This window comes from Carassius carassius, chromosome 9, assembly GCF_963082965.1.
Source record: "Carassius carassius chromosome 9, fCarCar2.1, whole genome shotgun sequence".
NCBI lineage: Eukaryota > Metazoa > Chordata > Actinopteri > Cypriniformes > Cyprinidae > Carassius > Carassius carassius.
Window position 1 is genome coordinate 8614079 of NC_081763.1, and position 21745 is coordinate 8635823.

Consider the following 21745-nt stretch of genomic DNA (forward strand, 5'->3'; position numbering starts at 1 on the left):
GTGATAGCAGGTCTGTGTCAGTGTATTTCTGATGATGATGAAATCCTCCACCCATCCGTCTATATCTGCTTCCTAAACCACTCGTACTGTAGGGACACAGGTGATGAAAACATTTCTGGTAGGCTATAAAACCTTTCATATATAGATGTGTGTGTGTGTGTGTGTGTGTGTGTGTGTAAAAGACATTAAGATTAGTTCTTATAACATATTAATATTAGTTAATATTTTACTTACTTGCATTTATAATAAATCTTTATAAATAATGTATTAAATAAAACCTCAATTTTGTAAGACGTCATTAATTAATTTAACATAACATTATTATAACTATGGCTGCATTTATAATGTATTACATTTATTAAATAATTTCTAGAATCAAACATCATCTGCCATATTTAAAAAAAAGTTACAATTATATAACATATTATATAATACAGAATATAGATATAGATTAGATAGATATAGAGAGAGTGTGTGTGTGTGTGTGTGTGTGTGTTTACATCATGGTTAGTAGCCTATACAAAAAAATATATTAAGATTTAATTTATATATATATATACACACTGTAGAAAAATACAAAAAAAAAAATACAGTTAATTGACAGCAAATTACTGGCTACTACTAGCATGACTACAATAATTTACTGTATGTAAATTAACAGTAAATTACTGTAAACTAGTAACATTATTTTCACAATAAATAACTGTATCATGTTTACACTAAATAATTGTGAACTGACAGCTGTATACTGTGACCTCACAGTATTTATTCCATACTGTGATTTGGCAGTATGCTCCTGTAGAATTACTGATTTAGCTGTGAAGTTAATGCAGTCAGAATACTGCAATTTAGCAGTATTCTGCTGTAGAATTACAGTATAAACTGAAATAGTAATTCAAATCAGTAGCCATTAATATGCTTTTAATTTACTATAAAATGTTTTGTTAATTAAAAACTTTTAAATTACAATTTCCTACTGTTCAGAAAAGAAATCAAGATTTTTTTACTTATTTAAGAAAAAAAATCCTGTAAAGTGATAATGTAATCTATTTTGAAATATTACAGTTGCATGCTGTGAAATCCCTGAAATATTTTAGAGTGTGTATATATAATATCCCTGTATTGACCAATCAGAGGCCAGAACCAGAACTTTCTGTTTTATAAATCTAATTTTGTTACTGGCTAAACTTTTCTACCTTAATCTCTTTATCCAATATTGGTAAAGAAAATAATCTCACCACACTGGCTATTGATTCTTTTCCAGTTTGTTTATTAAGCCACACACGCATCAAAACCTGTACTTTATGTAGGCTGTTAGAGTTTTATCCTTTCCTGTGTTTTTAAAACTCATTTAGGCTACAGCAGAATTTAATCATGAAAACATATCGTACATTTTCCTTCATCATCATAATGACGATGATGATGAAGAGATGTGAGAGCATCATCTCATTCCCCAGGACATGCGTGTTTCTCAGTGGTTACTGTGACTGAAGGTGGGGTTTGAAGATCGCAATCCCAAATCAAAGCCATCCGAGTTAGGAAAAGAGGGATGTGATTATAGCAAATGGATACGGTGGTGATCAAAACTCCTTAAAAGTATAGAAAGCAACTCAGATGTGTGAGCTCACACAGCTGCTATCTAGCCTATATAAACAGCAACACGTGGAAGAGACGCGCTCAAGTTTCCTGATCACACCGACCGTCGGAACAAAGCCCGGGTTTGAACGATGTGTGGTGGATTATTGTTGTTATTATTATTATTATTATGAGTCGCCATGGCGTGGTGTGACCGTGGGATTCAGATGCTGCTGGCCACCGTCGGGGCTCTCGTGGCGTTCAGTTTGATGAGCATCGCGATCGGGACCGACTACTGGCTTTATTCTCGTGCATACATCTGTAACGCCACCAACATCAGCACGGACGAGACGCAGACTCAACCCAAGAAGATGCGCGGAGATCTCACGCACTCCGGGCTCTGGAGGATCTGCTGCATAGAGGGTACCATGTGCTCCACATCCTTACTTACACTCGAGTTTTAAAAGAGAGAAAACTTATTGCCCAGCGCCTTTGTCTTGAGACAAAGACGTCTTCCTTTAGGAGGCGTTTGTTCTTTATCTGCATCCATGTGAACTCAAAACAAAGGTGGTTTTTATTTAACAGTGCCATTTAGTTTCAGTATGTGTGTGTGCAGACAGTAGTCTATGTGAAGGGGGTCTAACCTACCCAGAGACACTGGAGTGTGAGATCTTTGATATCTTCTAGACAGCGAATGGAGAATTCTCATGAAAGAATAGACTAGAGTTTCAAAACAGAGATATCAAAGTCAGATCTTAAATGTTTCTCGTCAAATAAATCCAAAACCATTTTGCTGATTGATCACAGTATGTGTGAAGTCTGACATTCTTGTCTATTTAAAGGAAATTTTAGGAGAAACGTCTAAATCATACATTAACTCTTTTATGCAATGAAAAAAGCTACGGGTGCTTGGCTTTTCCATCCACAGGAACTGTCAACAACTCATCCGAACTCATTCATGGGGCTTGGATCTCTCTCAAGTTACCATAACTTGACGTTCACTTGGAAGGGAGTGGAAATGCTCCCCGTTTCTCTCGGTTGGCACCAGCGGGTTCCTTGAATGGACAGAAAGATCCTCCTCATAAATCCTCTTCCTTCATTCATGTGTTTCACGCATTTGATGCTGTTGCTTAGAAACAATATGTCTGAAATCACTATGGTAACGCTGGCCGATGTTTAAAAATAGATGAATCTGTTGCTTCTGTCCATAGATAAGAAAAAGACAGACAGAGAGTCAAACAGATGTTTAATAACATGTAGATTTGGGTAATTTTAAAAAGATGTCAGGTTTTTCCCACAAATGATAGAGTTCTGGCAGAGCTTCGTCTCAGACAGTCAGGCTGATTACATCATGTTACGCATGTTCATAGACTAAACAAGGACATCATAGTTGATGGACAGTGGTAACTTATTACTTATCTTTTTCTAAAAGTCGAATGATAATATCGTTAGGCTTCATATTTCTTACTGAAAAAGGAAATGAGTTTGTCTCTCAGGAAATTAGGTGATGCCGGTAATTAACCACTACTTAGTGTATTGTCATTTTATAGTGTGAAAACATTTGACTTTCCCCCATTGAAAGAAGAAACTTATTTAATTTAGTTACCAAAGAAACTAATGTTTATTTTACTTCATTTTTTCATTTTATCGTTGCTGCTGATATCCAAATTAAGAAGGGAATAGGTCATGGTTTTTGTTTATTTATTTGCTTACTTTATTCAAACTGATCAAAGCGTGTAGATCTGTGTACATAAATAATACAGTTTTGACCCCATTTATTACTTGTTGTACATGTTTGTAATATGAATGATATATATATATTTACAGAAGTTTTTTAAAGAGTTTATTACTTAAACCTAAATAAACACATGAACTGTACCAAATAAAATAAAATACAATAAAATTAAAATAAATTATCCATGCCTTGAGCCTTGAGTGTAGTTAATTGACTATGGTTATTATTCTTTTGTTTGTGAAATATATATATATATATATATTTGTTTTTTTTGGGGGGGGGGGGGTAATTTTATTGTATTTTAAACATAGAGAACACAATCAGCCATGCAACAATGAGTGGTACACAAAAAAAGAACCTAAATAATTATATGAAATAAAAATAATAAATGAATGAATAATACGGTAGGCTTGTCAGTTACACGGAAGATTAAATGACAAAAGATACCTATAACGACCAAATGAGACATATATGCAGCAAAATATATACAAAATTCTGCATGTTCTAATGCATATACTGTACAAACATCTAAGGAGAGTTATAATGGAGTTTTAAAAGATTAGTCTGAGAGCTTCCTTCTGGGCAGTATCATTCATCATTATTATTATTTCTGTTCAAGTAGACATATCAAATGCAAGAAATACATGAATTAAGGAAGAGGATTTATGAAGAGAATCTCTAGACTGCTTACTTTAAAATAAATGGTTGCTCAAGTATTTAAAGTGACTAAAACGTTGTTATTGAGTTGCTAGGGTGTTCAGAGTTGTTGCTAAGTGGTTTCTAAGATGTTCTGAGTGCTTGTTAACATGCAGCTCCTCCTTCAGTGAACATACATGGCCATTTTTTTTCACACGATTTGAGATGTGTCCACAGCACAAATACCAAAGTCTAATAATCTGTTGAACTTCCTAACAGTAAGTATGAGCAATAATAATACTGATACTTGCCTCAGAAAAGAAGACACAGGGTTTCGCCAAGGCAGTCTTCATATTGATCGAATTGTGATGACAAGCAAAAGCACACTTCCCCAGCATGCAAAGCACTGATTGGTTTAACTTCTCGACAAGGCAAACGATTGGCTGCCCTGCCCTGATTCACAATTATGACAAAATGCCGGAGGCGAGGAATGTGCCAGCTGTTTCCTTGCTGCGCTGGATGTGTCCGGTGGGGATGTAGGTTTGCAAAACAGGAGGGGGCTTTTGGCATGGGGGAGAGGAGCGTGTTGCTGTCTGCTGTATTAAACCACAATGAAGATGTCAAAGGCATCTTTGGAGACATTATGGAAATCAGACTGTTGGATCAGACCTGAGGTTGCCATGGAGAAGACATGCCCAGCAATGAGTATTGTTACCTCCAGCCAGGCCGCACTCTCGCGCGCTCTCTCTCTCTCTCTCTCTCTCTGATGTGCCTCCGTGTCAGTCCTATAAATCAATAGCCCGAGCGGCGCTTTACATAAGATCATACGGCTTACCACGCTCACTGTACACACTTACAGAAGTTATAAAGTCTTAGATTTTGTGTGGATGTACAGTGGAGTCTGAAAGTCTGAGAACACATAGGAGATGGCCGTTTGTGAACCTGGAAATAAACAGTGAGGATTTTCAAGAATGCAAATGTTAATTATTAAATATTAATGATCTTTTTCATACATTTGTTACTTTTTCTTATCCGTCAGAAAAATGTTATCTTCCCAAAATCCTTTTTCCCCCGAAAACTTCTGACTCTTAAATTGATAAAAAAAAAAATACATTTTCTCATTTCCCTCATGCACCTCCTAAACAAGAGACTGATCAGGTTTCAGAAACAAAACTCTGTAAAGGTACCTTCTCCAATATTTACAGAATTAGTATTTTTTTATTTATAATGCAGTCAGGCTCATCACCCCTCTCTAAAATAAAGCAGAATCAGGAATCTGACCTTAACCATGTTTTCACAGACGAGGAATGGTCCAAGGTTCTTTGGCATGGTTGAGTTCGTCATTCTCTTATACAGTCTAAAATCATCCCTGGTTTTGATCCAGCTTGTGATCGGTGTCAAAAAGCTCTACCTACTCTTAATTATAATTTTTGGCTTTGCCCACCATTGACCTCATTGAAGTCAATTTCAGAATGTTTTATTTTAGATATTGAACCATGCCCCATATAGTAGTATTATTTGGACTTAACCCCACAAATGTTTCATTGTCATCCTCACAGTCAAATGCACTCGCCTTCTGCATGATTTCATTGGATGCAGCTTATTCAAATAGAAAAGCTCAGATTTATAATACATGGCAATTAGTGATGGGAAGTTCGGCTCTTTTCAGAGTCTCCTGAATGGCTCTTAATTTAGGATTTTTTTGTAGGGCTTTGTTTTACCATAACTTTGCAAAAATTAATGGTTTGTGTGTCGAAAACCCTTTCATGTGCAGTACTTTTATGAGAATCCTAATAATTGCCTAATTTTGTGCATTTATTTTGTTACAAAACCATTCTTTTGTTTAATATTTTAATCAAACATTTTATTGCACAAATTAACAACAAAACCACAAATAAATCCACAGAACTAGAACCAAACTCAAGCAAACAGTATTAATGTCCTCAGTTAAGATTGGCATTCAAAAAAATCAGATGCCTCAGCTTTGATGGACTGATCATATCGCCAAAAAGGGTGGAGGCAACTGCTATATAAGTCAGCTCTGATTGCCATTTCATTAGAATTATATCCTGCAGTGATGAAGATTATCTCCTCGCTGACACCGCAAGCAAAAAGAAGAAGAGAAGAGAAGTACATACTGGACATAAGAGGAAAAAACAGAGGAGCAACTGGGTTCAAACTTGGGGCTCCAGTTAAATCGATTCTCCCGTGTTCTTTACACGTGAGGATCAGCATCCCTCGTCAACTGTGAGTGGCTTGATTTGCTTTAGCGGTTCAGAGGAGGAAGCTGTCATGGATGACTCAATGTTGTTGATGGCTTCATATGGTGAACACGAGAGGAGAGGGTCAGTTCTTGCCGAGGCTGAAACTGAAACCAAGTCCCGCTCACCATCCCTCCCCTCAACACCGAGCAGTGGAAGCTCCATTCAAGCTGGGTCCACTCTTCCCATTCAGCGTATGCCCAAACAAACTACTGCTGTGATAGCCAACTAACATACTCATAAGAAAAATTCTCCTCTCCTCATTACCACAAATGTCAGCTCCCTTCAGAGATATTATTCAAACTTTGCTGCAGGACAATGATGCTCACGATCTCCGGTCCAAAATGCCTGTAAAGGGAGCCACAGAAAAGGTTCCTTTAGCAAACAGCAAGTCATTCTTTTACATCCGCTACTTCCTCATTCCCAAAAAAGATGACAGGCTCAGGCCCATTCTTTAGGCATCTGAATTGCTCACTCATGAGATGGCTGTTCAAGATGCTGATTTTAAAACATATACCTCGTGCAAATATGCCCTGGGGTCTGGTTTATATTGGTGGATCTGAAAGATGCTTACTTTAGCATCAGTCCCCCATCACAGATGAGATTCGCATTCGAATGAGTGGCCTATCAACATAAAGTCCTGCCATTCAGACTTTTCCAAAATGTGTAGATTCGGCTCTCACCTCTGAGACAGATTGGAATCCACATCTTGAATTACCTCAATGATTTGCTGGTTTTCACCAGATCAGATCAGGAACTAATTTCTCACAGGTTGCTGCTGCTCAGCCAACTGGAGCGGCTTGGGTTGAAAATCAATTCAGCCTAGAGCTCTTTGTCTCCCAGCCAGTAAGTACTCTTTCTGGGGACAGTTATCAATTCTGCCCAGATGCGGGCATGGATTATGACGGAATGCTGCCTGATAGTGACATCATTCAAGATGGGACTTCACATCCCCTCAGGGCTTTCCAGAGGATGCTGAGCCTATTGTTGGACTACTCTGGGCCTGTTTCACATGCGGCCCCTGCACTATTGGCTCAAGGTCCATGTCTCATCCCACACTTGGCACCTTGGAATTTTTCATCTCAGGGTGACCACTAAAAACCTTCCTGCCACCTGGGCACCCTAACCTGGTCTGAGGGAAGTCGTGGCCTAGTGGTTAGAGAGTTTGACTCCTAACCCAAGGTTGTGGGTTCGAGTCTCAGGCCAGCAATACCACAATGCCTTCTTATGTAGGTGCCCTTGAGCAAGGCACTGAACCCCCAACTGCTCCCCGGGTGCCGCAGCATAAATGGCTGTCCACTGCTCTGGGTGTGTGTTTACGGTTTGTGTGTGTTCACTGCTGTGTGTGTGCACTTTGGATGGGTTAAATGCAGAGCACAAATTCTGAGAATGGTTCAGCATACTTGGCTGAATGATAGATTGTCACTTCACTTCACAACATGGTGGTGGTAGCCTTTAGAAATCGCCACGGAGGTTTCATGTTACGCTCCCTCTACAAGTAAGCTCGCTTGGAAAATTCAATTTTCCTCGCCCTCACACTGCTCGGTGCCGACTTGGGACTTATATATAGTTCTCAGGGCCCTACAGAGCCCCCCACAAGCCGCTCCAGTGAGCAAACTTTCAACTCATAACAGCTTTAGTGTTGGTCAAGTGAGTAGGTAACCTGCAAGTACTGTCAGTCTGTGCTTCATGTCTTGAGTTTGGGCCTAATATAATGACTGTAGAGTGGTCCTCAAGCCAAGACATAGCTACGTGCCAAAAGTGCTCACCACTCCATTCAGAGCACAATTCTCACCCTTCTAGTGCTCCCCAATTCAAAAGGTGATCAGGGTATTAATTTACTCTGCCTAGTTCAATGTATGTTGAGCCCTTTGGCCCATGTTGGCACTCAGAGCAGCTCTTTGTATGCTTCAGAGGCCTCTCTAAAAGGCTGCCGGTCATGAAGCAGAGAACTCAATGGATAGTGGATGCTATAGCCCTGGCATATGCCACAGCTGGCTTACACTGTCTTATAGGAGTGAAGGACCACTCCACCAGAGGGATGGGCTACTCCTGGGCTTCATCCAGCAACATTTCTAATTAAATGGCATCCAGAGGTGACTTATATAGCAGTCGGCTCTAACCCTTTTGGCGGGTTGAAGGACCATTGGTTTGTGCAGCTACACAATCGTGATCAAATCAGTCTTCATTATCAGTAAACAGGAGTTTCCCCATAGGGTGATTAAAAGGATAGTCCACCCAAAAATCAAAATTATGTCATTAATAACCTCATGTCTTTCCAAACCCGTGAGACCTCCGTTTATCTTCAGAACACAGTTTAAGATATTTTAGATTGTCCATGTCCAGAAAGCCAACAAAAACATCATCAAAGTAGTCCATGTGACATTAGAGGGTCAGTGTAAAGGCCACAGCCATGGCCTCACAACCAGTTTTTAAGAGCGGTAACCTCATGCACTTATAGTTTATGCTGTTTTTCTTTAGGATTATTTTACATACATTTTTCATACGCATTTGTTGCAAACATTTATTTAGTTACAAATAACTCACAGGACACAAAGGTCATTTCACATACATTGTTCTTTATTTAGTTGACCATACAGAAGTATATTTTTGGGAGCGCGCACCATTATTTACTTTTGGATTGTCATTCTGTTTGTATAATTACAAATTGTATAATTTGTTTCTGAGCTTACCAGTGTTGGATTCCACACCCGGGAGAGATCCAGGAAGTTGGCTGGCTTAAAGTGGTAGCGTTTGGAGCAGGAGCAGTCTTATAAGGGAGGTGGCCTAATTGGACACTACCATTGTTTATGTCCGGGGGGGGGGGGGGGGGGGGGTTAGCTCATTCTCTCCTTAGATATTTTGGGGTTTGGATTTAGTTTATATTATATTGAGTACTTTTGTTGAGTTATGGTTAAGTAAAAGTATATTCTTTTTGAAATAAGTTTTAGGTAGGTTTTGCTGGTATTTGTAGCTTATGTAGTAGTGTTGTTGTTAGTCGTCCCCTGTGTGTTAAAATTGGTCTGATCAGCCAATATATAAGTCCCCGTTGTTTCTTTTGTAAGAGGTCAGTTGTATTTTTTGTTTAGAGCTTTAGTTACTGTTTGTTTATTTGACTTTTGTTTTGGGGCCCAACCCTTTATTTTCATTTTGTTTTCATGATTATTAGGAAATAAAAATCCTTATTTTTGAACTTCCCTTGCGACTCCTCTTCCTTAACTGCTTGGTCCCTGACATATGGTGGCAGAGGTGGGACTAGCCAGTTGAGGAGTGCAAGATTTATTTATTTTTTTCCAAGATGGTGAAGCATGCGAGGAGGAAGAGTGACAAGAGGCGGCCAGACAGGGAATAAGAAGACTGAGTCAACCCATATAGAGAGAGGACAGTGGAAGGTGAGGTCGCAATGGAAGGTGAAGCATTAAAGGGAGCATCAGGTGGTGAGGATGAAGATGGCAAAGAGCCAACGCTGAGTGACCTGGCTGGGATCATGCGGTCATTTTTGGCTCAACAGGATACCAGGAAAGTAAAATTGAGAGAGGACGCTAACCGCCAGGAGTACCAGTTCAAAGCCCTACAGCATCAGTTTCGCCTTCTATAGCAGGAGGAAGAGGTTTCGCGCATCTCCAGTACCAGAGCCTGTTTCCAAAATGCCAGATCCTTCTGAGGACTATGATTTGAATGTCGATCATCCAAAGGCCCAAGCTCAAACTCTATAGAGTCGACCCAACCCACCATGTCTACAGCAGGTCAGTTTCGATCTTTTCATGAGCCTAGAATGGAAAAATTAACAGAAAATGATGTTGAACATTTTCTAATTACCTTTGAGAGAATTGCAGTGGCATGTCGGTGGCCAAAAGTGGACTGGGTTTTTTCGTCTCCTCCCATTGTTGACGGGTAAGGCTAGAGGAGCCTATGTGCACATGGATATAGATGATGTTCATGAATATGAGAAAGTGAAAACTGCAATTCTGAAGAAATATGATATTAACCCTGAGACTCCCAGGCAGAGGTTTAGATCTCTCCATGTGGAACCTGAGGAAAGCCCCAAGGAGCTGTTTGTAAGACTTAAAGAGCTGAATGTAAAATGGATCCGACCGCAACGTAAAACACTTCATGAAATTAGGGAAATCCTGATTATGGAAAAAATATTGAGAATGCTGTCCCCTGAGCTTCAGGTTTGGGTAAAGGAGCATGGGCCGATATCTGCGGCTGAAGCTGCCACACTTGCTGATGTGTTTGTTGCTGCCCGGAAAAAGGGCCAGCCATGGAGTAGTATGGGTGGAAAGGCTGGTAAGGATTGCCACAGGCCCATACCCCCTCAGTACCAACAGAGGCCGGCGCCAGGAGTGGGTAAGCCCCCTATGAGGGAGAACCAATATACACCACCTAGAGCTCCTAACAGAATGCCCATTTGCTACTTGTGTGGGCAGGATGGTCATGTTAAACCAATGTGCCCGAAGAATCCAGGAAAGCTGACCCAAATGTGTTTTATTACACGCCAGAGTGCTAACCCTGAACCCAAAGGTAATCACACCATGAAAATGACTTGGGTTAAAATTAATGGGGAAAGCCTTAGAGCCCTGATTGACACTGGCAGTACTCAGACCCTTGTACAGAGAAAATATGTACCAGCTAATGCTATCTGTACCCTAGAGACTGTCCCTATTTGCTGTGTACATGGTGATGAGAAGCATTACCCCACTGCTGATATTTATCTGGAGATAGAGAGACAGATGTATCTGTTAAATGTGGGGGTTGAGGATCATTTACCCTTCCCTGTAGATTTGGGTGAAGATCTGCCAGTACTCTATGACTTGATAAAGCCGGTGCAAAGTTGTAATATGGTCACTAGAGCACAAGCTAAGCAGGTGGATGCAGACTCAATAGCCCTCAGTGCCTTGCCCTTCTATAATGAAGTGTTTGAGACTGGTCCCTGGAAAGCTCACAAGACTCGTAGTCTGAGGAGGCAAGACAAATTTCAGGGCACGCCTATACAACCATCAGCTGAGGCTACTCCAGAAATGTCCTTGGGGTTTCAAATACCTACAGATATAATGCAAATGCAGGAAAATTACCCCACTTTGTCTACTCTTTTGCAGAGAGCACGAGGAAGGAAGCAGGAGACTAATACTAATGGTGATGAGTACGTCCTACAGAACGGTGTTCTTTACCATCAGAATGGCCAAATGAAGCAGCTAGTGGTCCCACAGGTGGCCTGAGAAATAGTACTTTACTTGGGTCACTCCATTCCCTGGGCAGGCCACTTGGGGAAATATAAGACCACAGCTCGTATTAAGCGTCCTTTCTACTGGCCAGGTTTGCAAACTGATGTCGCCCAGTTCTGTAGAAGTTGCTCTCAGTGCCAAAAGTCCCTCCAAAGCTCCACTTCAACCTCTCCCAGTTACAAGCCTCCCCTTTGAGTGTCTTGGGATGGACATTGTTGGTCCGGTGGAGAAAAGCAAAACAGGAAATCGCTTCATGTTGGTGGTAACCAATTATGCAACTAAATATCCAGAAGTCTTCCCATTGAAATCAGTTAAAGCAAAAACTGTGGCTTTTTCCTTTGTGCAATTTTTTTCAAGAGTTGGTTTCCCTTGTGAGATTTTAACGGACCAAGGTACTAATTTCATGTCTGAACTTTTGAAAACGGATTACCTTCTCCTTGGCATAAAGAGGGTGCGCACTACGCCCTACCACCCGCAAACAGATGGGCTGACAGAGCGGTTCAATCAGACTCTCAAACAAATGCTCCGTAAGTTTGTGAATGACACTGGATCTGACTGGGATCACTGGCTCCCCTACCTCCTCTTTGCATACAGGGAGGTACCTCAGGCTTCCACAGGTTTTTCCCCTTTTGAATTACTCTATGGTCATGAGGTGAGGGGTCCTCTAGCCTTATTGAGGGACACTTGGGGAGGAGATCAGGGGAAGGAAGGGACCATTAATGTAATCTATGTTGTTCAAATGAGAGAGAAACTGCAGCGAATGAGGGAACTAGCCCAGACACACATGCTGGAGGCCCAAAAGCACCAAAAGACTTGGTATGACAAGTCAGCTTGACAGCGAGTCTTTCAACCGGGCCAGAAAGTCTTGGTTATGTTGCCTACCAGTGATAGTAAGCTTCTTGCAAAATGGCAGGGCCCCTTTGAGGTGCAGAAAAAGTTGGGGCCCACCACCTATCAGGTTTCCACTCCAGGGCATCAGCGTTCTAGCCGGGTGCTTCATGTGAATCTCCTTAAGGAGTGGATCCCAAGAGCTGAGGTGCTCCTGATTCAGGCCGTAAAGGAAGAGGAGGCGGATGACCAGTATCTGCCCTTGCCAGTGTCCACAGAGCTTGATGTAAGCCATCTGTCAAAGGATCAGCAGTCTCAGGTACAAACTCTACTTTACTCAAAAACCCCGTGGCCACAGCCATGGCCTCACAACCAGTTTAAGAGTGGTAACCTCATGCACTTATAGTTTATGCTGTTTTTCTTTAGGATTAGTTTATATACATTTTTCATACACATTTGTTGCAAACATTTATTTAGTTACAAATAACTCACAGGACACGAAGGTCATTTCACATACATTGTACTTTAGTCAGTTGACCATACAGAAGTATATTTTTGGGAGCGCGCACCATTAGTTACTTTTGGATTGTCATTCTGTTTGTATAATTATTTGTTTCTGAGCTTACCAGTGTTGGATTCCACACCCGGGAGAGATCCAGGAAGTTGGCTGGCTTAAAGTGGTGGCGTTTGGAGCAGGAGCAGTCTTATAGGGGAGGTGGCCTAATTGGACACTACCATTGCTTATGTCCGGGGGGGATAGCTCATTCTCTCCTTAGATATTTTGGGGTTTGGATTTATTTTATATTTTATTGAGTACTTCTGTTGAGTTAAGGTTAAGTAAAAGTATATTCCTTTTGGAATAAGTTTTAGGTAGATTTTGCATGTATTTGTAGCTTATGTAGTAGTGTTGTTGTTAGTCTTCCCCTGTGTGTTAAAATTGGTCTGATCAGCCAATATATAAGTCCCCGTTGTTTCTTTTGTAAGAGGTCAGTTGTATTTTTTTGTTTAGAGCTTTAGTTACTGTTTGTTTATTTTTGTTTTTGGGCCACAACCTTTATTTTCATTTTGTTGCCATGATTATTAGGAAATAAAAATCCTTATTTTTGAACTTCCCTTGCGACTCCTCTTGCTTAACTGCTTGCTCCCTGACAGTCAGTTAGAATTTTTTGAAGCATTGAAAATACATTTTGGTCCAAAAATAGCAAAAACTATGACTTTATTCAGCATTGTCTTCTCTTCCGTGTCTGTTGTGAGAGTGTCGATGAGTTATTAATGACATAATTTTGATTTTTGGGTGAACTATCCCTTTAATGCAATGCTCGTTCCCGTATCTCAGGGAACCGAAGTTACGTAAGTAACATTTATTTTCCTTGCCCCTGATTCTCTAACAAAAGTGTTTATATAAAGTAATTTCCCCTTTTTTTTTTTTTTTTTTTTTTTTTTTTTTTTCGTTCTCGGAATGGTTTACACTACTGCTGCATTTTATGTATACTTTTATTTACTTATTTATTTTAAATCTTTTTTTATTGGTTTGTTTTTGTATTGTTCTTTGTGCTACCACTCATAATTGTACAGTGTTTTGTGTTTGACTCAGAGAGTAAGGAAGTTTTTTTTTTACTTACTTAATTTTGAACTGTTAATAAATGAAACAACTGCTGTTCTATTGTCTTTTCATTTGTGTATCTCTCTGATCGAATAGCATCACTAAAAAGAGTTAAACTAGAATCCAAATGCACAAGTTTTTAAGCAGTGCTGAAATTTGCATGATGCAATTTTCGTACGAATTCATTATGAATTGTAGACATTATGAAAGATTTATTGTGCATATTCATTGTATTACAACAGAGTTTCATGAGATTTCGATAAACTGAGATGTCAGCTTTTTAGTGATTTATAAAGGGAGCACTCTTTGATCACATGCTACCATGCAATGCCAGTGGCTCCCTATGCTTGTTTTTCTGTCAAAAGATAACAGTTATGGTGTGATGTTGTGGTTTTTCATATAAATTTCATGGATGTATTTAAAAAAAGGCTACTTATATAGGCTACTTTTATGCAGACTTTTGCGGGTGGGAGCGGGACAAAACATGAATGTTGCGGGAGGAAACGGGATGAGATAACATATTTCTGCAGGAGCGCTACTGGAAAATTTGTCCCTCTACATCGCACTTTGGTAATTGATTAGATGATGAAAAGTGGTGTATAAATGAGAGGTCAATAAGACCACAAATGTCTATTAAAAAGTGAATTTGGATCTCATAACTAAAAATGCAAACATTAAAATATACAAAATTAGAAGATAACACCATGGCAGGCAAATTTGATAGACACATTTGCACTATAGATGATATTCATATTCATGTATCATAGTATTTACATTTTACTCCAAGATGTTTTGAATAATTTGTTTTGTAATTTGTAAAATAACTTTTTAATAGACTTTTTTTTTAAACAATGACTAGACAAGAAAGCACATGCCCCACTTACTCAGACCTAATTAATAATAATTAATTTGCTTCTTTTTTAACACTAGACCCAATTAATGGCATGCTGGGCCACACAAAAGCTGTGTCACGGAGTAGACTCCACCTGGAGACAGACAGAGGGAGGGAGGTTTGCAATGTGACATTATATGACGGGGATCTTCAAATCTGGCCCACAAGATCCACTTTCCTGCAGAGTTTAGCTCTAGCTGTAACCTTAATCAAACACCTGAGCATTCTAATCAATGTCAAACAGGATCATTTCAAAATCACAGGTAGGTGAGTTTGATCAGGGCTAGAGCTTAACTCTGCAGAGCATTCTCCCTCAAGGTCAAGATTTGAGGAACCCTGCTATATGATGTATTTTAAGAAGATACTTCACCAAAAAATGAAAATTCTGTCATTAAACACTCACCCTCATGTTGTCATCCTCAAACCCGTAAGACCTTTCATCTTCAGTTTTTTAAATCCAAACATGTTTTTTTTTTAAATATGCAGTGCTCATGTGCAAGTTAATAAAATCAAACTTATAGAGGAATTGCATTTACATCCAAAACATTGCATTTTATGTCAATTAAAACTGTATTAGAGGGTTTATAGCATTTTGTATGTAAAGAATAGCTCAGTACTGAGCCTTTTGGCTTGCCATACATTTAGCACATGTTTACACAGAAAAATAATTAAAATGCCCAGTGGAACAGAAAAACATATTCTGTGCGAACAACACTTTATTGTAAAAGGGCAAAGTAATTGCATCATCTCTGTCACAACTTTATTATTGGCCCAAAGCAAACTTCTTAAGTGCAAAAACCTTGTACATGCTCATACCGGTAAAATTGTACTTTGTTCACTCATAGCATCAAAACTGTAATTTACCGGTAATTTTCCACAAAGGGCTGTATGTGTGAAAGCCCCTGTTGATTTTAACGTCTGTCACTGAACAATTCTAAGATTTAAAATTTTCATATTCATCTTCTACTGCTTCAAAACAGAACAAATTCCTACCATATGCTGGATGTTTTCGTTATTTTTTAATTGTTTATTCGGCTGCCCAGTATTCTCACTTATGCTTGGTGATTTACATTGTTTCCAGGTCCTCTTGACTCTAATCTAGATCAGTTTCATCTTTTTTTTTAGGTCTCAACAAAGGAAGTTGTTACCGAATCAATCATTTCCCAGATGACAATGATTACGACACTGACAGCTCTGAATATCTCTTACGTGAGTGACTTATTAGTGAAATATTAGTGTTACTGTATATATGTCAACTTTTTTATCATGCGCGTTTAGATATCTTGCTAAAGACATGTTTATATGTGTGTGTGAACAGGTATTGTGCGCGCCTCCAGTGTGTTCCCCATCCTTAGTACCATTCTGCTGTTTCTGGGGGGGCTGTGTGTCGGTGTAGGACGCATCTACAGCAAGTGGAACAACATATTACTCAGCGCTGGGATACTATTTGTGGCAGCAGGTAAACTTACTAATGACCACCTGCTAACATGCACATGGGTTTTCAACTCACTTCAGATGCTTTTAGAATATTACTAATTTCAATTTGTTAACTGAATATAAATGTAATTTCCATGCTCTGATAGTCCACCTTATCCCTGCTGTTACTGGCAGGTGCACTGGAACTGAGGGGGCGGCAACTCCCCCACTTTTTTTTTAGCTGTTATTCAACTGAATTTGGTGGGTTGATAATGCTTGTTTCAAAAGTGCTTTCCTTGTATGGTCTGTAATTCACTATAGTGTCATCATCCGATACATCTAAAGATGATGACAAGACTCTTTAGCAAAACCGTAAAAGAATGTGTAAAATACTTGAGTACTAGGCTAGATAGCATAGTATGTCTGGGCATGTCATGTGTTTCCTAGATGCTGAATTAGCAGCTAATTCAAGTCGCTGTGGTATATTTTTAGCAGTGGCCAAAAAATCATTGTATGGGTCAAAATTATTGATTTTTCGTTTATGCCAAAAATCATTAGGTAAGTGAGGGGCCTCATCATTATACCCCAGCCCCACTGCCATTGTCCAGAACATTTGCGCCAAGCCATCCACCTCACTCCCCTTTTGACGGATAGTGGTTAGGTTTGAAAGTCTCCCCATCCGCTCCTCTATGGTGGCTGGGGAACATATACGAAATCCCACACCGCTGGATCTTGGCATGATGGAGTCCTTCTGTCACGTTCGGGTACACAGGAGACGTGAGATCCAAGTGCAGTGTGAGATTTATTGGGAAATCCAAAAACAGAGTCAAAACAAGCCGGGGTCGTAACCAAACATCAGTCCAAAACAGAAACAAACAAATAAACAAACAGGATCAAGAACAGGAACTAGAAAACTAGGAACACGAGGAAACCCGGTGATGGAAAGTAAGGACTCCATGCAGACAAACAGAAAAGGACTGGTTAATATAGGGAGGATAATGACTAACAAGTGAAGACACCTGAGTGCAATTAACAGGAGTGTAATTACTGTGATGAAGGGACAAGGCTAGTGGGAATTGTAGTGCCTACGGTGAGGTACCTATGGGGAAGTGAGACCACTAATGGACACCCAGGGAAACAGAGACCAGACAGCATGACATTATCTGGCTCGGCTCGGTGTTCATCTTCAGTTCTCTGTTCACAGCAGTTCAGTCAGTGTACTGTTTGAGTAAATGAATTAGATGAAACGAAATTAAATGAAAATGATTTGGTGACAACTATTTCACTATGAAGATCCGGTTAAATCGAATGATTCGTTCGTGAACCAGATATCACTTCACTGCAGTGAACGTGCTCACAACAGAACTGGAAGAGAATACAATGCTGAATAAAGTCGTAGTTTTTTGTATTTTTGGACGAAAATGTATTTTCGATGCTTCAAGAAATTCTAACTGACCCTCTGATGTCACATGGACTACTTTGATGATGTTTTTATTACCTTTCTGGACATCGACAGTATACCGTACACACAGTTTCAATGGAGGGACTGAGAGCTCTCGGACTAAATGTAAAATATCTTAAACTGTGTTCCGAAGATGAACGGAGGTCTTACGGGTTTGGAACGACATGAGGGTGCGTTATTAATGACATAATTTTCATTTTTGGGTGAACTATCCCTTTAAGGTTTTGTGGTCTAGGGTCACATATATCAGGGTGCCTATGATATTTTAAAGGTCAAGATCCACACACATAATTCCTGGAAAGCTATCGGTTAGCATTCATTTTCATCTCAGTAGCAGTTTTTCAACCAGATGGTGATGTTACCGCATCTACCGGCAGAGTCTAATTGGACCATGCTAATGTAATGGAGCCCAGCTACGAAGAATTGTGCAGGTAAACCTCACTCCCCTGGCCTCAAGGCTAGAGGCTATGCTCTTTAACATCCTTGTTAGCATTCCTGCCACACATGACAATTAACACTGGTTCAAATCCCACTCAGAGTGTTATAGACCAGTTACATTAGTGTCATAAACTAAATAGGAGTAAGGTTCAGGGGGGTGAGTGACAAAGGCTAGGTGTTTAGAGTTGTGCAGACAGACCTCACTCTCTTGGCCTCCAGAGGCACACTAGAAACTGATGTTAGAGGCTGTGGTCTTTGTTAGTAGATGGCCTACCATGCTGGTTGACACTGGTTCAAATCTTGGTGCCATGACTCGGTTGGGAATGAGCTTTAGGGTGGAGATTGTAACAGAGGCAAGCTGTGCAGGTAAACTTCACTCCACTGGCCTCAAGAGGCACACCAACAACTGATGCTAGGGGCTAGTATTTAGTTGTTAGTATTTGCAAGCATGCCCACCTCTCATGCTGGTTGACGGTGGTTTGAATCCCACTCATTGTGGTACAAGTAGGGCCGGTTACACCAGGGGTAGCCAACCCTTTCTCCTGTAAGTCTACCTTCCTATATAGTTTATCTCCAGTCTTAATTATACACACCTGGACCATCCAATCATGGAGTTCAGGATTACTTGACAATTACAGACAAGTGTGTTGTTACGGTTTGGGCTACCCCTGAGTTACACTAACTGGCCAAACCCTGATCCACTGACATAAACACGTACTGCTGAGAAGACATTTGCAGCCTTTGCCAAGTGTCATCTATCCCAAATTAGTCTTTTAAAGACTGTCATCAGTTCTAAAGGCTGTGCCATATTGTGGCATTTTTGTCCTTGATATTACAGTAGGTTGACTAGTGATTACATCTGATGAGCTCAGTCTGCAGTGTTAAACTTTCAAAGATGGAGGTGTTGTTGGGTTGGCGTGATTTTGCCAAGTAAGACATGTTCCTGGATCAATATCTTTTGTTGATCCTGGATCAATATTACTTTCCAAAAATACAAACCCAATCCCTACCCTACAGAAGCACTGTATCCTGATTGTGAGTCTAAAACTGACATTTCCTAAAAAGTTATCTCTCAATTCTGATTGGTTGATTGGAATGATGTGACAGTGACATGACATACAGGCAAGTATGGTTACCCACACTCAGAATTCATGCTCTGCATCTTACCCATCCAAAGTGCACAAACACTGTGAACACACACCCAGAGCAATGGGCAGCCATTAATGCTGTGGTGCCCGGGGAGCAGTTGGGGGTTCTGTGCATTGCTAAAAGGCACCTTAGTCATGGTATTGCCAGCCCAAGACTTGAACCCACAACCTTAAGGATAGGAGTCAAACTCTCTAACCATTAGGCCATGACTTCCCCTTTCCCATGTTGTACTTCGTGAAATCACACTCACCAGTGTTGTTGACGCATCCCAATCAGCCGAATTTAAAATCTTGATGTTTAAATCCATGTGTATCCATACTTTTATCCTTTTATAACCAAGGAAAAGTTTAATAAAGTCATAACACTGTTATACTACTTAACAAGGTGTTTCTTTTATGCTTTACTGACTCTGTTTTGTGTCTGGCAGGTTTGAGCAACATCATCGGTATAATCGTCTACATCTCCAGCAATGCTGGTGACCCCAGTGACAAACGAGACGAAGACAAGAAGAACCAGTACAACTACGGTTGGTCATTCTACTTCGGAGCACTCTCTTTCATTGTAGCTGAGGCGGTGGCCGTTATGGCTATCAATATATACATTGAGAAGAACAACGAAGTACGGTTCAAAGCACGCCGTGAGTTCATCAAGTCTACCTCATCCTCTTCACCATATTCTCGCATGCCCAGTTTTCACCACCGTCGACGGCACTCGCGCTCCAGCTCTCGCTCAACGGAAGCATCTCGTGAGGCATCACCAGTGGGCATGAAGATGATGAGCTCAGTTCCCGTAGGAGAAATCAGCATGTACACATTGACAAGAGACCCTCTCAAGTCAGGGACAGACAGTTCCTATAGCCCAGAGCACGATTCAGGATTCCTCCAAGTGCACAACTGCTTTCCCAAAGACCTTAATGATGGTATCAACAGGAGGACAACACCTGTATGAGGTTACACACTGGAACAGAAGAGATGAAGTTGCCACTGTGGCAGATGCCAGTGGAAGGGATACTTATTGGTGAAGCACGTCAACCAATGACATCTCTCATCAGTGAAGGAGAAGCACTGTGTTAAGCGGGAAATATTTCATCTTGACCTTCAACAACCATTGCGAACATGGTAATTTGTGTTTCTTTTTGTGTTGCTCCTCACATTTAAACAAGAACTCTCAGAGAGACCCATCTGTCATCAAAGGGCAAGACATGCAAATGTAAAATGGAGAGTCTTTGGCAGCGCTTCAGATATTAAGGACTTTGAGTAAGCCAGTCCATTGGTTAATAAATATATTTTTGTTCTTCAGTACAGTGCCATACTCTTAATGTATACCAATGTGATAATGACTCTCACAGTATTAGATGGTGCTAACGTAGGCTCACAGCTGAAGCCTTCCCATTCTTGTGTGTTCAGTAGACTCGAGCTGAATATTGAATGCCCTGGTTTGTGTTATATGTTTGTTGCCGCAGTTGTCTAACCCTTTTCAGTGTGCCTATCATCTTGGCAGTGTCAACTGCTTAGACTTTTTCTGGAGCCACTTTGCAACAGTGCAAAACTGTGTTCCTCTGTTTTCGTTGTTGTACAACTAGAAATATCAGTTGAATTACTAAATAATCAATGGGGAAATTTAGTTTAGTAGATTTAGGACTACTAATTGTGTATAAAATCCCTGCTGAAAAGACCAGCTTGGATTTTCATGATGTTCTCAATGGTTTATTCTGGTCTGGTGCTTTCTTATCTGGCAAACTTGTTTAGACATGCTATTCATCAGCAAAACTTGACCAAGGAAGTCTTGCTGGTTACAGTCAGCATGAAATATAATTTGCAAGTAATATCAAATTATCTATTGAATATTCTAAACACAAAATTGACTTTTTAGATTTGACCATCTCTATTGATGTGGATGGTATGTTACACACCACGATCTTTAGAAAAAAGACCTCTAAAAATACTATTCTTAGAGCTGATTCGTTTCATCCTCCACATCTTATTGAGAACATACCATTTGGCCAATTCCAATGTTTACGCCGTATTTGTGATGATAATGTTGATTTTGAGAGACAGGCGGACAATATTTCAGAACGGTTCATAAAAAGAGCTTATAAATCAGACACTGTTGCTCGTACACGTTCTAGAGCCCAATCATTAAAACGTGCCGACACCCTTATTAAGAAGGTACGCAAAACAGACACTCAATCTTGCCCTTTTTTTGTCACACAATATAGTATGGAGGCTAGACATATCAAACGTATTATTTTAGATAACTGGGCCATTATCAAGTCTGATACTGTACTTCAACAGATTTTTCCGCAACCTCCCTTGGTGTCGTATTGTAGAGCTCCGACACTTCGTGATAAATTGGTTCATAGTTATCTTCCTTCTGAGAAAAAAGAAAATTGGCTCAAGAGACCCATTGGTTTATATTGATGTATGAATTGTCCTCATTGCAGTAACATTATTCCATCTAAAATCTTTGTGGATTTTAAATCCAATAAAGTATACAAAATCAGAGATTTTATTAACTGCAACACA

At 40.0% G+C, this 21745-nt stretch overlaps 1 protein-coding gene across 1 annotated transcript; it reads left to right on the forward strand.

Annotated features, from left to right (window-relative positions):
• Nucleotides 1–1657: 1657 nt before the first annotated feature.
• LOC132148856 (voltage-dependent calcium channel gamma-4 subunit-like) lies at nt 1658–21034 on the forward strand. The gene is made up of 4 exons (XM_059557598.1): nt 1658–1998; nt 15881–15964; nt 16074–16214; nt 19648–21034. Exons 1-4 carry the CDS (start codon nt 1776–1778, stop codon nt 20166–20168), a joined length of 969 nt encoding a protein of 322 aa, XP_059413581.1. The 5' UTR covers nt 1658–1775; the 3' UTR covers nt 20169–21034.
• The last annotated feature ends 711 nt before the right edge of the window (nt 21035–21745 follow it).

Coding starts and splice junctions, on each gene's coding strand:
- LOC132148856 (XM_059557598.1), top strand. CDS start 1,776: ATGGCGTGGTGTGACCGTGGGATTCAGATGCTGCTGGCCACCGTCGGG. Junction 1,999..15,880: donor GAGGATCTGCTGCATAGAGG/GTACCATGTGCT, acceptor CTTTTTTTTTAG/GTCTCAACAAAGGAAGTTGT. Junction 15,965..16,073: donor CAGCTCTGAATATCTCTTAC/GTGAGTGACTTA, acceptor GTGTGTGAACAG/GTATTGTGCGCGCCTCCAGT.